The following is a 16145-nucleotide window of genomic DNA, read 5'->3' as shown; positions in this document are numbered from 1 at the left end:
TAAAGTGATTTTTTTAAATCCATGTTTAAAAAAATTAAAACTGGACATGGTAGTGTGTGCTTTTAATCTCAGTATCAGGGAGTCTGAGGCAGGAGCATAGCATGTCCATGGTCCTTTATGCATTATGGCTAGCTTACTTGTAAGTTCCAGACCAATGGCAGAGCCTATATCAAAAAGGAAGGTGGAAAGTAACTGGGAACATTAGCAAATGTTGACTTTTTGCCTCCACTTGCATATTTACACAAAGCACTCACCCACCCACCCACCCACCCCCCACACACATGCATACACATCATAATACAAAATTTCCTTGTTGTACCTTGGAAATGTCTGCATTGTGCTGTTTTATAAAGGATTACACTATCCATAAAATGTTAGGTGCCAAGGAGAAGCAAACAACAGAAAGAGATCAATATGTTCATAAACACACAGTGTCATATCCACAAAGAAATGGAATGGAAACTCTGTCCTGATTAATGGAGCAGCAAAGGAAGGGGAGGAGTAAAGTACAAGCAACACAAGATCTGAGTTTTAAATTCCCTACAGGTAAGCAGACTTATAACTGCGGGAAACAAATCCAGGCCTTGTCCAGAGCTATAGAAGGAAAACCTTTCTGTTCACTTTGTGCCTGTTGCTTTTCTGCAAGCCAAAATGTTAAGAATACTAATAAGAGTCCACATGTGACATCAAAACATGCTTGTACTTTGATAGTCTTTCCAGATTCTATTTCTTTTTAAAAGATTTCAAATTGATTGATTGATTGATTGATTGTGTGTGTGTGTGTGTGTGTGTGTGTGTGTGTGTGTGTGTTTGTCACATGTGTGCTATAACTAAGGAGTTTTTGACAGGTGATGGCTTCAAGAAACGGGGAATCTGTTTTCTACAGAAATGTGGACGCTGTTAGTTTAGCCATACTCCATGCACATATGGGTAGCACTAATTGGATTTAATATATTATAAAAAAATAAAAATGGATATTTGACCAAAAAAGTTAATGCTTTACATTTTCCAGTACAGAGAACTACCCTGTGGAAGTACCCTGATTGGGTATTTCTGCTTAGTTTTGTATTGTATATGGAGAGATGCTTATACATACTTTCAATATCAGCTCATTCCAAAAATCTTGAGTAACACTTGCCCAAGTTGAACGGTTCTCTAATGCAGTTTCCTAACATTTAAGGCCACCACATATTTCTTACCAACTCTGTTCATTTTAATCTCCTTCCTGGTTCTTTCCATCCAGTCCTTTTCAGCCTGGAGTCATGCAAATGTGCATGTTCCATTTTCTGGAACTTCTGACATTTCAGTTTGTGTTCAGTGATTTCTTGCTGTGATCTTCAATATCTGACATGTTGGAACACCATCATTATCCTGTTCCTAACTGTAGTTATAATTTCTGTGACAAAAGTGAATCATTGCACTGAAGCCTCTTAATAGGGACATTACTGTGGCAATAAAAGATGTAAAATGCAATTTCAAACAATCTATAAGAGTGATGATGGAAACAGTGATCAATCCTTTGAGGAACTGCAAGTAGAACTCTATTTGGTGTGGTCAGATTTATCACTTATGCTATGAAGAATAGAAGCTTATTAGTTTATATTTCAGTCTTCAAAAATCCTTCCTGCTCTGTGTATATATGTGTCTGAGTATGTGTGTGTTATGTGTATGTGTACGTAGTTGCCTACAGAGGCCTAAAGAGGGCACCAGATCTTCTGAAGCTAGAGTGTGAGCCACCCAAATAGAGACTGGTAATCAAATTCTTGTCCTCTGGAAGATCAGTATGAAGTTGTACCCTCTTATTCTTCTCTCCAGCATAGAAGACACAAGCTTAAATAAGAAGTATTAAAAAGGAGTTTAGAGAAATACAGTGTAAAGAAGGAAAAGAGAGAGGCAAAGTTTTTATAGCAAGTGGAGATGAACATGTGTGAGAAAAAAAAAACACATTCTGAGGATATAAAACTGTTGTCATGGTGTCCTGTGACCATATCCCCAGAATGTCATAGTGTTTTAAAGCTAAATCCAAATCTTATGATTTTACGAATAAAGACTCAGGAGTAAAATGTTGAGGTGAAAACCTGCTAGCTCAGAGGAGCAGAGGAGCAACCAGCTAATCTTCCTCCCTAGCCAGCTCTTCTTTTACCTTTTCAAAACAAAAAGACCATCAGACTCAAAGGTCCTCCTCACTATGCATTTCTCTATTCATTTTCCACATTCTCTCTAACTCTCTATAGCTATTTTTTGTCAAACAGTTTCTGGCCCTGCCTCTTGACCCAAGGTTGATTTTATTCAATTAATGCTATCTTGGGACTCACAGTACAATCAAATATCCCACAACACTGTAGGTCAAGGTAGAAAGATAATGACTTAGAAGAGAGTCCAGGCTATGTAGAGAGACCATGGCTCAAGGATCATAAATGAGGCTATAAATAAGTAAGATAGTAGTAAACAATGTTAAGAATATCTATTGTGTTATTGTTCCCACCATAGACACATTGGCTGAGGAAGGAAAGTTGCCCCCCCTTTACAAAAGGGTAAATTGGCAATTGAGCATAACCATCCATCTAAAACTCCCCCATTAAAGATGAGGCTTCCAGATAATCCTGTTACATCTAGCTTTCAATATACCAGTCCCAAATATTTTGTTCTGATGTCTTTCAGAAACTCAAGCATACCATAGCAAAAATTGATACATGTGGAACTGGGGAAATGTTTCAGAGTTAAAGTATATCACGTGCCCTGTAAGTTTGAAATCAGAGTTCAGATACCAGAACCCATGTAAAGAAACTGGGCACAGTGGTATGCATCTATAATTCCATCCCTAGGGGGGTAAAGATAGGGAGATAGATCTACAGAGATGCTGGTTAGCCAACAGGGCTGAATTGGTGAACTCCATGTATAATAGGAGCTTCCAACACAACAACAAACCACTTGAGGATTAAATTCCCAAAACTGACCACTGGCCTCTACACACAGACCACACACACACACACACACACACACACACACACACACACACACACACACACACACAACTTGCATATATATGTACAGAAGTAATATAATGCAAAACTGATGATAAACTTTTTTTTTAATTTCTAATAGCAGCATTGATTTAAAAAGCTCTGAGCAATTCTTCAAGAACCTTCTCTCTGCTTTCAAATACTAATCAAATACCTGCTTATCTCTCCCAAGTAACCCCTGCTCCAGTCCTCACTTGTTTGTGCCTGTCCCTTCTTCTTTAACTTCTTGACATTGCTTGTGTGGCTTGTCACAGGTCCTCCTAATATATAGGGTAGCCTCATAGCAACTCACTTTCAATGCATTTGCCAAAGTAAATTTCTATATCCACAGCAGATCTTTCTCCCTCCTTGGCTTTGGTGTTATCATTCATGATAAGCTCTGCCCTAGTCAAGGAGTTGATAATGGGTTTTCTTAGGAGGTGGTCATCTAAGCTCCAATCTGCATCTTCCCTGGAAGCCTTCACAGCTACTCACATGCTTTCTTGGGGGTTTTCTCATAACATAAGCAATGATTTCACTAAAGTGGAAAATAACAGATCATAAATCTTTACCTACATTCTCCAGGTGCATGATAGGTTTAGGCTTCTATTCTTAAAACTTCATCAAGAGATGTTTTCCTCTTACTCATCTTTAGGGCCATGATATCATTCCCATAAGTGAGCAAACTGCCAAATCTCACAAAGAATATCCTTCCCCCATAGAGAAAACTATCATTACCTAACAATTAAAAAAAGCATGCAGCTTTAAGTTAGCACCTTGATTTCTAACTTTAAAAAAAAAAAAAAAAAAACAATAGCTCTACACATTTCCTATAAGATGAGAGTATCTAGTGCTAAGTGCTCCTCCTCTTTTGAGCAAGTTGAGTTATCCATTTTCATCCTGGCAGCCACATCCTTGCTTTAAGAACCTTGTCTCTGCAGACTGTTGGGTTTCAGATACCAGCTCTACTGTGGATCACCAGGGAGCCTGATGTTTATCTTACTATCCCCAATATGGCATGAAAATCCATCTAGTGGAGTTCCTTTTACCTTGTAGAGCCTTCAGAGACACTGATGCTTCTCATACAATGAGTGATCTTGTGTCAAGGTGAGTGATGCAAGATATCTGAGAGGCTGCACATGGTAGGTGCATTAAGTACCTCACTTTATTAATTGGTCCCATAGACCATGTGCATATTTATTTTTCTTGAGACTGTCCTTTTTCCTCTCTTTAAAGTAACTTTGCTGAGATGTAGAAGTAATAGCTTTTAGGACCCTCCAGGACTCTGGGCTGAAGTAGTCACTGGTAGGCATTATTGTTTATTAATGTTAAACACACAGAGAAATCATTTTTTCTTCTGGCTACATGGCTTAGTCAGTAAGCATTAGAACTTCACTTCCCAGTACCCACATAAATGTGAAGTAGGCTTTGCATGTTTATAATCTTAGCATTAGTGAAATGGTACATGGAGACAGGTGATTTCTGGAATTTACTAGCAAGCTAGCCTGGCCTACTTGGCTAAGTTCTGGGCCAGTGAGAAACCCCTACTCAGACATAATGTGGAAGGGACCTAAGGAGTAATTACCTGATGTCATATATTGGCTTCTACATCCTTCATAGGCCTATGTACCTACAACAAACCTTTTTTACAGCTCCTCATCTCTACCGGAATTAAGTTGTGAATGAAGCTGTTGTAGAATATTATTTTAAGGTATAATACTTTTGTTTATTCTGCATTTGTTTGACTCTGTGAAGCTGTGTTACTGTGCCATTCTAAAACACTTGATAGTCTATTAAAGAACTGAACAGCCAATAGCAAGGCAGGAGAAAGGATAGGTGAGGCTGGAAGGCACAGAAAATATATAGAACAAGACATTGGGGTGAGGGGTTGCAGAGATGGAAGAATGAAGAAGTAGCCAGAGAAGGAGGAGGACTCCAGGGGTCAGCCACCCAGCTACACAACAAGCCTTGGAGTAAGAGTAGGATTTACAGGAGGAAGAGAACTGGAAAAATCACAGAGGCAAAAGGTAGATGAGATAATGTAAGTAAAGCTGGCTATAAATAAGCCAAGCTAAGGCTGGGCATTCATAATTAAGAATCAGCCTTGCCGGGCGGTGGTGGCACATGCCTTTAATCCCAGCACTCGGGAGGCAGAGGCAGGAGGATCTTTGTGAGTTCGAGGCCAGCCTCGTCTACAGAGTGATATCCAGGAAAGGCACAAAGCTACACAGAGAAACCCTGTCTCGAAAAAACTGGAAAAAAAAAGAATCAGCCTCTGTGATTTATTTGGGAGCTGGGTGGTGCCCCCCAAAAAGAAAAAAAAAACAATAGGAAGCATAACAGTTACTATAATACATTTCTCCAAACACATTTTTTAAATAAATTTATTTTCATTCATGAGTTGGGTGTGGGGTTGCCTATGAAGGTCAGAAGAGGGGTTTGGGTCCCCTGGAGCTGCAGTTAAAGGCTCTTATGGATGCTGAGAACAGGACTCCACTCCTCTGGAAGAGCATCAAGTACTCTTACCTGCTAAGCTATCCCTCCACTTCCACCTCTAGCTCTAATTTGAAGTATTATCCAGGTGAGACTCACCAGAATTATATTAAAATTCACAATTAAGGCCAATGTCAAGTAGGTGTCATTACTGTTAGAAAGAACTCTTCCCTCAGATGTAAGAGATAATAACACAAATGTTTTGTAGCAATGGTTCTCAACCTGCCTAATGCTATGACCCTTTAATACAGTCCCTCAGGTTGTGGTGACCCCAATCCATACAATTATGTTGCTGCTCCTTTATAAACATAGTTTTGCTACTGCAATGAATCATGAGGAAAATATCTGATATGAAGGATAGCTGTATGTATGACGCCAAAGAACCACTGCTTTACAGTAACATGAATTTGTATAAGACCTACCGTGTTCCATAAATAAATGAACAGATTATATTGTATGTGTGTATGATATATATGCACACATGTGTGTAGATGCAAGCTAGGAGACTAGAGAATCTAAAGTATCCTCCTATAGCATTCTGTGTTATTCCATTGAGATAGTCTCTCATTAAACCAGAAGCTGGCCTTGCAGCTGACAAGCCCCAACATCCTGCCCCCATCTCCACGGTGCTAGGATTATGTGTACACATGGCAACTCCAGTCTTTTATGTGGGCTTTGGGATTTGAACTTAGGTCCTCATGTTTTTACAGTGAGCAATCTCACGCACTGAGCTCTCTCTCTTTCTCTGTGTAGCTCTAGAATGAGTTTCTTATGTTATGTTCACATTAGGGAGTCCTTCCATTCCAGATGACCAGTTCTCGGCTCTTGATTCAGCAGCTTGGGCCCCTGAAAAGGTATTTGGCACACTTCCCAGGTTGTGTGCAGTCTAAGCTGGAGGGAGTGCGGTGATAATTAACAAAGTGTCAGACTGGATAATGGTAGGAACTGTAAAGATACTAAAATGTTGTTACCAAGGCCCAGACGCACCTGTGATTACAGGAAGTTAATTTGTGTGAAGAATATCACATTGGGGTGGAGGGGACAAAGCATGTGAGATTTCCTTTAAATAATTCATACCAGACAGGGAAAGAAGGCTCTGAAGAAAAGAATGGAAGTAATGAAGAGCAAACACCCTCTGGCTGGTGAGATAACTCGAGGTCTGTGAAAGGAGCCTTTCTGGATTCCCGTCGCCTTTCTATAACCTTGAGACAACCTCACCATCTATGATATTAGGGATTTCTAATCCCTAGGACAGAAGTGTTGACACTGTTCTCCTAACAGGTTTTTAAATAGCAGTGGGGCATGGGATACTATCCATTTAGTCATCTCTTTAAAGAGCAGCGTACTTCCCAGGACTGCAGAGCTGGGTAGGTGCCCTTGTGATTGGATGTTGTAGGCTAGTTCCTATCAAATTTTGCTATATAAAAATTAGGCAGAGGGCAGCAAAGAAGCAAGAGGTGATGAACCAGGATCATGGTCACATTGGATTAACCCCAGGACTGTTGGACATCACTGACAATGGATGAGGAGTGGGGAATGGCCATGAGGTACAAGCTGCCTAACGAGCAGCAGCTGCTGATTGGAATGTTGTTACTGTTGGCCATTATTAAAATTAATCCTTTGTAAGTAAAAACAGAATTGTGGGGTGCTTTACTGGTCACTGGGATTTATACAGATTGGTGGAATGTGGAAAAGAACTTCCAACTCTCAGTGTTGTGGTATGGTGATGACCAGTCACCCAGGCCACTCTATTTTCTTTGTATAGCTGAGTCAAGATGAAAAAGTTGTTTTCACAAATAGTTCGCTGTTTAATGGGTCCATTAAGCAACAACAATAGAACAACAACAACAAAATAAACAACAAAACCCCAACAACATTGTTTTCTGCAAGGTTCTTGGATGAAAGTGAATTAGATTAAGAAAATCAAAATTATACTTTCAAATCAAAATCTAACCTGAGGCCAGATAAAAGGAGAGTCCAGCAAATTGTCAGAGCAGGACATTCCAAACACAGCCTTGATAATATTCCCAAGGTCCTAATTCTCATAGGAGAGATAACATGAAGCCACTTGATGTGAATCAGTCAGGGTCTTAATTGTCCTGTCTTTCCTTGTTTCTGTTGCTCAAGAAGATGACTTGGAACTGACAGATGTACTTTTTCTTAGTTCTTTGTTTCTGCTTCTTTTTAAGAGACTTCTTGATCTTTGAAAGCAAACACATTGCCCCCTACCATTGGATTCCTTATTATATTTTTATAATAAAATATAAAATACCAGAATGGGAAATAAAGCAATTTATGCTTTTAAGTTGTAATTTTGTTTGACAGTACCAAGTGAATATCACAGAATTCCATTGAATTCTGACAACATGTACCAGATGCCACAAGTTAGGGAACTTGGGTGTACAAAACTGTCACACTTAGATTCTGGCTACAAATTCTACACCCTACAGTTACCTGTATTCTATCCAGCTTGACTGAAAGTTGTGAAATTTCTGTTACCTCTTCTACTCAGGATAAATCCTCCAGAAGCATTGGATTTTGGTGAGGAGGAGAAGGGGAGAAAGATGGAGCTTCAGGGAGGCACTGAGTAATTGCCTTTCAGGCAAATATTTTAAGAATGCTGGCAAAATTCAGTACAGGGGTATGGTCTAAAAGATTTATAGTCTTAACCCACAGATAAAGCATGATGTCCCCTAATAAAGATTTCTCAAGAGAGGGGGGCAGGAGAACTTGCAGTGTAAAGAGATCATTAGTACATAGTCTGTGCTCTAAGACCCATTTAAGGGAAATTGGCATATGATGTAGGGGACACTCCTTCTTGGGGTAGAAGACTGCGGCTTGGTTTCTGTGTGAACCATGTGGCAGTGGTCAGCTTGACTTGGACCCCTGAGCTATAGGAGTTTGTCTTATTCACGTCTTGGTTGTAGTAGCCCTTTTTTCTTAGAGCCTGGTAACCTGCAGGGCCTGGGTTCCCTGACAAAGTCTCACAGAGCTAAGCAGAGGACAAGACAGAGAACACTATTTTATCACAAAGAATGAAAATGCAGAGGAAGATGAAGAGATCTGATGGGAATCTCAGGTGTGGCCTGAGCACAGGAGCCTCTGTCTTGCATTAGGAATGCATCATCTTCCTGCTATATTGACTTATCACCACCCAGATGATATCTTAAATCCTCAGCATGCAAAGTTAGATGGTTGATTTGGTTCATGTCCTTGTTTTCAATTTAAGCATCTTGATCATGATGAATGAGGTTTAAACCACTGCCCACAGACTATATGGAAGCTTCCTCCTTCCCACGTCTTGGGGGTAACATTGAAAGGGGGAAGGTTAGGGTAGGAAGAAGGAGGAGATAGAGAAGAAACAGAGCTCTGCCTTCTATTTTCTTTAGAGAGCTTTGTGTGGATGTTACCTTGAAGTAAGATGTACAAAATTATTTACATAGGCATGTCTCTGCAAATAATATGCAAACAACTTAGTTTGCTTAAAGTACTCAGACTATTTATTTTTGTTCCCATCAACTCAATTTTCTTGTCTTCCCCTTTGATATGAATTCAACAAACACCTGTATTTCAGATAAAACCATTTCTCCACCTTCAATGTATTTAACTTTCATCATGCATTTTAAATTACTTCTGTCACCAGATCTGTTCAATTGTTAAATTGTAAGCTCAGAATCCATCAGGTACTCTGTAGTATAGTAATTGTTTGGTATCAAATACAATTAGTTATGTATTTGTGTTATATCTGATTTACTCTGGGAATTTCCTTTAAAGAAAGTTTGTCTTTGATGGATCTTTAAATGCAAATTCTTAATGAGTTAAACAATCAAACAAACAAAACCACAGACTGAAAATGGCAGCACATAGAAATTTAATGTATTTTTTCTTTCTATTAACAAAACATGCAACTGTAAAAGCATTTCAGCATTTCTGGATATTTCAGAATTTGAATGACCCTTTATGTCTGTGCATGCATGTGTGTGTTTACATGCATTTGAGATATACATGAATATGTGTAGTCAGATATAAGTATATATCTCACAAATGCACATATACAAAACAACACAGAGTCTCTGTGTGTATTTGTGTGTGTGTCAAATATAAACATATATCACAAATACAACTATATAGATAGCAACCTACAACACACACACATACACAATGACAGAGAGAGAGAGAGAGAGAGAGAGAGAGAGAGAGAGAGAGAGAGAGAGAGAGAGAGAGAGAAAGAGAGGAGAGAGGAGAGATTGCATATAACCCAGTGTGGACATTACTTTTAGCCCACACTGGCAATGAATTTGATAAGTATTTCTACTTCAGCATCACTAGGGTTTGATTTACAGGTATGAGGCACAACCTGACTCAGCATTTTTTCACTCTGTTTGGAGACAGAGTCTCATTTATGCCAGACAAGCCTCAAATGTGCTAAATAGTTGAAAATGAACTTGAGCTTGTGATTCTCTTACCTCTATCCCCTGGATGCTCATTTATGCGGTCATAATCCAGGGCTTCCTGCATGTAAGATGAACACTGTACAAAATGAGCATCATTCTAGCCACATATGTCTTAGTTATAAAAAGATTATTTTTTAAGTATTTGTATATAAACTGGCTATTTTTATGTCTTTTCTAGTGAACTATTAGATATGGTTTTTCAAAACATATTTAAACATATTCACAGTGAGTATACCAGTACACACAAGACCAATACTAACCTGGCCAGACAAAATCCCAACAAGAGGGAGGGAGGTGGGCAAGAAAGTCTCCACCAGCTGAGGAACATTGGTATGTTATGGCTGCTGGGAGAGCAAGAGGGAGCTTTCTTTAATTATGTATGCATTGGTATATCAACCACATACCAGACAGGCCTCACTCCCAAGACTAGCTGGGTAATACAAGCTGGACTAGATGGGGAAAGAAAAAAAAAGAGTTTTAAATGTTGAGTAGGAAGGGATGGGAGGGTGGAATGGGTGATTGGGAAGGAGTTGTTGGGGAGGTGAATTAGTTCAAATTATATCATATGAAATTCTCAAAGATTAGCCAAAATAGATTTTCAAAAGAATGGCATTGTTCCTTTTAGAAGAGTATGTTAACAATTTTGATTTCTTCCATATTTTGTAGCTATTTTGGCTCTACTGACCTGGGTTCCCTTGGGGGAAGGGGTGAGAAGACATAGAGTCAATGACATAGACTCTGGGAGGTTGCAAGCAAGTTTGTGTATTAAACAAAGGGCTAAGGCTATTTGGCAGGTTTTGCTTCTATAGCTATTGGGACATTTTTTGGTTTGGCCATTGTCATCTTGGTGGTCCAGTTTCAGGCTCCTCTGGGTCAAGGCGCTACTGCACATGTCACAGTTTTTTTTACTTGAGGCTTATGTGCCTAATTTCACCCCCTTATTTAAAAAAAATTAGGCATACAGTGGGGATTGGGGTCCTTGGCTTTAATCTTGTCATCCCTCAGGCCCCCCAACATTTGGTTGGTCCACTTAACAGACTCTTACCCATCTTTGACTACCAGCCCTCAGAGGGTGGTGATCCTGGAGTCGGATGTGGGTATGCTGGACACATGACCTATGTTGGATGCTATAATTACAATAATCCCACTGAACCTGTCCATATCACCCAGAGCCATAGCTGTGCCATTATCTTTTGCATCAACCACATTTTCTCCTTCCTCAAAAATAAAAGCTAACAAATTTTTAGCAATATCATCATATGGCATTCTAGTATTATAGATAAACCCCCTGATTTCCTTAGTTGGATTCTTTGATATCTCACCCATATGGTCTGGACTTCAAACACTGCAATCCTTTTCTGAACAAAGGTCATAAGAAATTCTCAAAGATTAACCAAAATAGTTTTCAAAAGAATGACATTGTTCATTTCAGAAGAGTATGTTGACAATTTAGATTTCCCCCATATTTGGTATCAATATTCAAGTCACTTTCTTTGTTATTCATCTTATTAAGATAATCAGTTCTCTTTTTCTTTTTGTTCTTCTAGGTAACTTTTAAAGCATCCAGACACTCAGTTTCCCCAGATTTAAAGTATGTTCTTCTGGCATACGACGTCAAGCAGGTAAAGGAACTCTGCTCTTCCTACAGAAACCTTTCTCTGAGGACACGGAGATGGCAGTTCAGAGTTATATTTAGAACCGCTCTGGCATGTTGCAGTTGTGGCTTTGGTAAAGAGATGGTTGAAGGCAAAATAGTTTACTGGTGTATAACTAGAACAAACTATCAGGTGACAGTGACAAATGCCTTAGCTTCCAGAAAATGTGACAGAGGAGTGTTTGTTTTCAGGATAAACCTGTCAGCAACCAGGGCAGTCACTTGGGTGTGTGTAGGTCAAAGACTTCCTACTAGCTATGCTCTGGGTGCAGGAGAATATTGTTTCAAATAATGATAGCATATGCTTTGGTGGCATGTTTACAGTTTTCCTTGTGTGTGGGTGGGGGAGGGCATCCATGTTTTACAGAATACTTGTGATGGTCAGAGAACAACTTGAGGGAGATGGTACTCTCTACCATCTGGGTCCTGGTGATTGAACTCAGGTCAGCAATCTTAATGGCTCCCTGAGCCATCTTGCCAAGCCAGGATTTATTTGCTTGTTTTTTGTTTTATGGATATTGTGCATAATCTGTAAATTATCTACTTGTGGCAAGTGGGGCCATTTCCATTCTGAGTCATTTTTCTAGCAGGCATCAATTTAAAAATATTTGGGGGTGTGTGCGTGTGTGTACACATGAATGTGAGTGAGTACCTATGAATACATTTGTATAAAGTCAGATAATGTACAGATAATGCCAGGAAACACATATGGAGGCCAGGAACAATCTCTGTGTTAGTCCTCAAATTCTACTTTGTGCAAGACAGAATCTCTTTGTTATTTTTCTGCTTCTATGCACCAGGCTTACTATCTGTGAGCTTTTGTGGATGCTCTTGTCTCTGCTTCCCATTTTCATAGAAGCAATACACTCACAGACCTTGTATTATGTGTCTGTGTTTTCCCAGGGTTCTGAAGATTAAAACTCAGGTTCTCGGGTTTTCACAGCTACTGCTCTTACACATTGAGACATCCACCAGCACTGTTGATGGCATTTGAGTATTAGCTATATAGTCTCTGAAAATACCCAGACAACAAAAGAAATTAATTTCAAGCAAACACAAGCATCTTTTTTTCAGTCATTGCTTCATTATTCTTCTCCAGCTGTAGAGTACAATTAAAACATACATATGGCAAGTGAGGATTTTGTACATAGATATAATTTGCACAGTTAAAAAGCAAAGTAAGTGTTAAAAGGCAATTCAGCACATTAGTTTCTGTAGAAAATAAATGATGGGAGATTATTCAAGGAAGTTTTATGAGCTTTAGGACAGACAATAAAAATTTATGGAGTTAAGGCAGAAAGACTCATATAATGCATCAAAAGACTCTGAACACATGACATTTCACAGTTCAGAAGACTTGATGTTTAATGTGTTAGCCTTTTGGAGTGTACATCTAATGAGTATCTTTAAAGTTTATATTTTTACTGAAAATAATCTATTCTGAGAAAGATGGTGAGATTGTCATTACAGGCTTATGTTCCTATTAAGTATCTTTGTGTTTTTGATTGACTGTTGCTCTCTCTGTGTTTTCTGTTTGCAGATTTTGTAAGCAATGTGTTATAGTGAGAAACATGTCTTTTATGTGTGAAAAAGAGAAAAATTTTAAAATATACTATTAGATTATCAACTAATGTTACATAGGGAATTTACATTTGACCTGCCATGTAAAAGAGATAATAAAATTTTATTTTTGATTATATATATAATAATATATAATATATATTTTTGATTATATATATATATATATATGTATATATTGTGTGTGTGTGTGTGTTTCAGGGTACATGTGTGGCATTCAGAGGACAGTTTGGGGGAATTGCTTCTCTGCTTCTACCATCTAGGTCGCAAATATTGAATCCATACTACTTGGCTTGGTGGCAAATGCCTTTACCCACTTATTATCTTGCTGACCCAATGAACACTGATACCTTAGAATGTGGTAGCAATCCTTGCAATCAAGGCAAGAACTATAAAAAAGAGAAACATTTAGAGCAATGAAAGAGAATCTCAAACTCGGAAGTGGGTTTTCTTGAGTGTAGCCATGTGAGTTATGGAAAGAGTACAAGAGCAGTCCAACAAAGAAATAATAGTCTTTTCAGCAAATGGTGCTGAAGTGAATAGATATCCATAGGCAGAAAGGAACTAAGCGGCCAGCAAGATGGATCAGTGGGTAAGGGTGCTTGCCACAAAGTCTGATGATCTGAATTTGAGCCCAGGACCCATAGAGTAGGAGAAGAGAACTATTTCTCACCAGTTTTCTTTCCACCTACACATGTGTACTGTCATCCACACTGATATGCCTCAAACACACATAAAATACCTAAATAAAATGTAATAAAATCTTTTTAAATAGAAAGGGAGACAGGGAGAAGTGACAAAAGTCAAAAGGAACAGAAAAAAACATAATAAAATAAAAATATCACCTACACTAACCTCTTTCTCATCTCTTTTGTGAACTCAGAATTAATTCAGAATAATTCCAAATATAAAAATATACGTAATAGGTAAAGAAACAGGAAAATTACCCCAAATTGTCTTAGGGTCTAAGACAAATGAGAAATTCCTTAGCTTTTACACTGGAAATTAATTCCATGAAATTGAAAGCTGCTGTTCAATGCAAAGCTTCACTATGATAATAAAAAATCAAGCTAGAACATGTGAGAAATATCTGCAATAAGATATCTAGCAATGGATTCATATGGTTATTTAAATGGTAGCTGTCCCCCATGGGTTGAGGCATTCAAACATTTAGTCCAGAGTTGGTGTTTCTATTTGGAGAGGCTTAGAAGGTGTGGCCTTGAATAGGAAGCAAGTCACTGGGGATAGGATTTGAGAATTTATAACTTAGTCTCATTTCAGTTTGCTCTCTCTGCCTTGTGCTTGAGGTACAGCTGTATCCTACAGCTTTCTGCTCCAGTCACCATGCCTAATGCCTGCTGCCATGCTTTCCCACCATGATGGACACTTATCCTTCTGAAATCATAGCCAAATAAATGCTTCTTTCCATAAATTGCTTTTGGTTATGGTGCTTTATCACAGCAAGAGAAAAGTGACTAATACAAGCCACAGAGGCAAAGGATTCTCAAAATGGAAAACTTAATATCTGTGAGAAAACAAATATATTAAAAGAAAGGGGACTCACACCTGAAAAGAACTCATGAGAGATGCTGTTTATGTGGCTGATCATTTCAAAGTTATTAGCACTAGTAGAACCCACTTAAAACTACAACTAATATCAGTCACCACATATTTATAAAGATGGATCAATTATTTAAAGAAAAACCTGACACTGTTAACACTAAATTATAGCAGCACTGAGAAAAATTAGATCATTCCAATATTTTTGCTAGGATTGTGTAAGAGGGCATTGCTTATCTTGATGATTTTTTTTAGGTATGTATCTTTATGGTGGTGTCTTTATGCTACCACTCACACCATCAGGGGCACACCATGGTAGTTTATCCAGTGACATTAAACTTAGGTTCATACAGAGCTATTTAGGTACATACTTAAAGCAGTATTTATTTATTTACTGTTTCATTTGCCTGATTGTATGTTTGTTTGTTTATTTATCTACTTACTAATATTTGACATAAGATCATACTATGTAGCCCAGGACTACCTTGAAATTTTATTTTTAATGATTGCTTGAGGGACCTGGGTACATTCAATCTATAGAATGTTTTACTCAAATACATAAATCCTGGTATTTATTCACCACCTACCACATAAATGAAGCACAATGGTTCATGCTTGTAATCCCAATACTTAGGAGGTAGAGGAAGGAGGGTCCAAAGTTCAAGTTCCTTGGCAACACAGAGAGTTTGAACCAAGTCTGAGATATATGAGACCCTGTTTATTACCTTAAGTAACCAAAATGCTCCTTCATTTGTGAATGGCTAAATAGTTGTAGACCAATATGACAACTCATACATATAAAGGAAAAATGATTTGATATATGCAGAACATGAGTGAATATCCAGTCTTACAAATGAGTTTTAAAATGGCAATTCCCAAATCTACTGACTATATGTTTCTATTTATTAGAAATTCTGGAAATAAGAAAACTTAATGAAGAAAAGAGAGTAAGAATTTCTCAGGCATGAGACCAAAAGTTAGAATACTTCCCTTTCTGTGTATTATAATTTGTTTTTGGTCAGGAGAGAAATGTTCTGGGTCTTGACTCTGTACCTGTCAGTACCCTGGATTCATAGAGTTCTAAGAATTCTTTTTGCTTATTTAAATAATTTTAATTTCATGTGTTTATTTATTTATTGATGTTTGTGTGGGGGGCAATGTATGAGTCATGGCATGTGTGTGAAAGTCAGGACCACCTGCAAGACTCAGTTCTCTCCTTCTACCACATGGGGCCAAGGGATAGTGTTTAGGTCATGCAGTGTCAAGCACCTCTACCCACAGAACCATTTTACCAACTCTTTTTATTTTAATTTAAGAAATTTTTTTATTCATTTTATATACCAACCACATCTCTATTTCTCATCCCTCCTCCTTCTCCCTTCCAACCTTCCCCCCACCCCCTTT

At 38.3% G+C, this 16145-nt stretch overlaps 1 protein-coding gene across 2 annotated transcripts in view; it reads left to right on the top strand.

The window, feature by feature from the left end:
- The window catches only part of Dpp10 (dipeptidyl peptidase like 10), a 720356-nt gene that overhangs the window by 366740 nt on the left and 337471 nt on the right, over positions 1-16145 (top strand). For both annotated transcript variants that reach the window (XM_006980956.4, XM_076547250.1), the window contains one exon: positions 11497-11571. In XM_006980956.4, coding sequence (XP_006981018.1) covers positions 11497-11571 — 75 coding nt within the window. The remainder of the gene's footprint in view (positions 1-11496; positions 11572-16145) is intronic.

Source organism: Peromyscus maniculatus, chromosome 11 (assembly GCF_049852395.1).
Source record: "Peromyscus maniculatus bairdii isolate BWxNUB_F1_BW_parent chromosome 11, HU_Pman_BW_mat_3.1, whole genome shotgun sequence".
Classification (NCBI taxonomy): Eukaryota; Metazoa; Chordata; class Mammalia; order Rodentia; family Cricetidae; genus Peromyscus; species Peromyscus maniculatus.
This window is presented reverse-complemented; position numbering and strand designations above follow the sequence as displayed.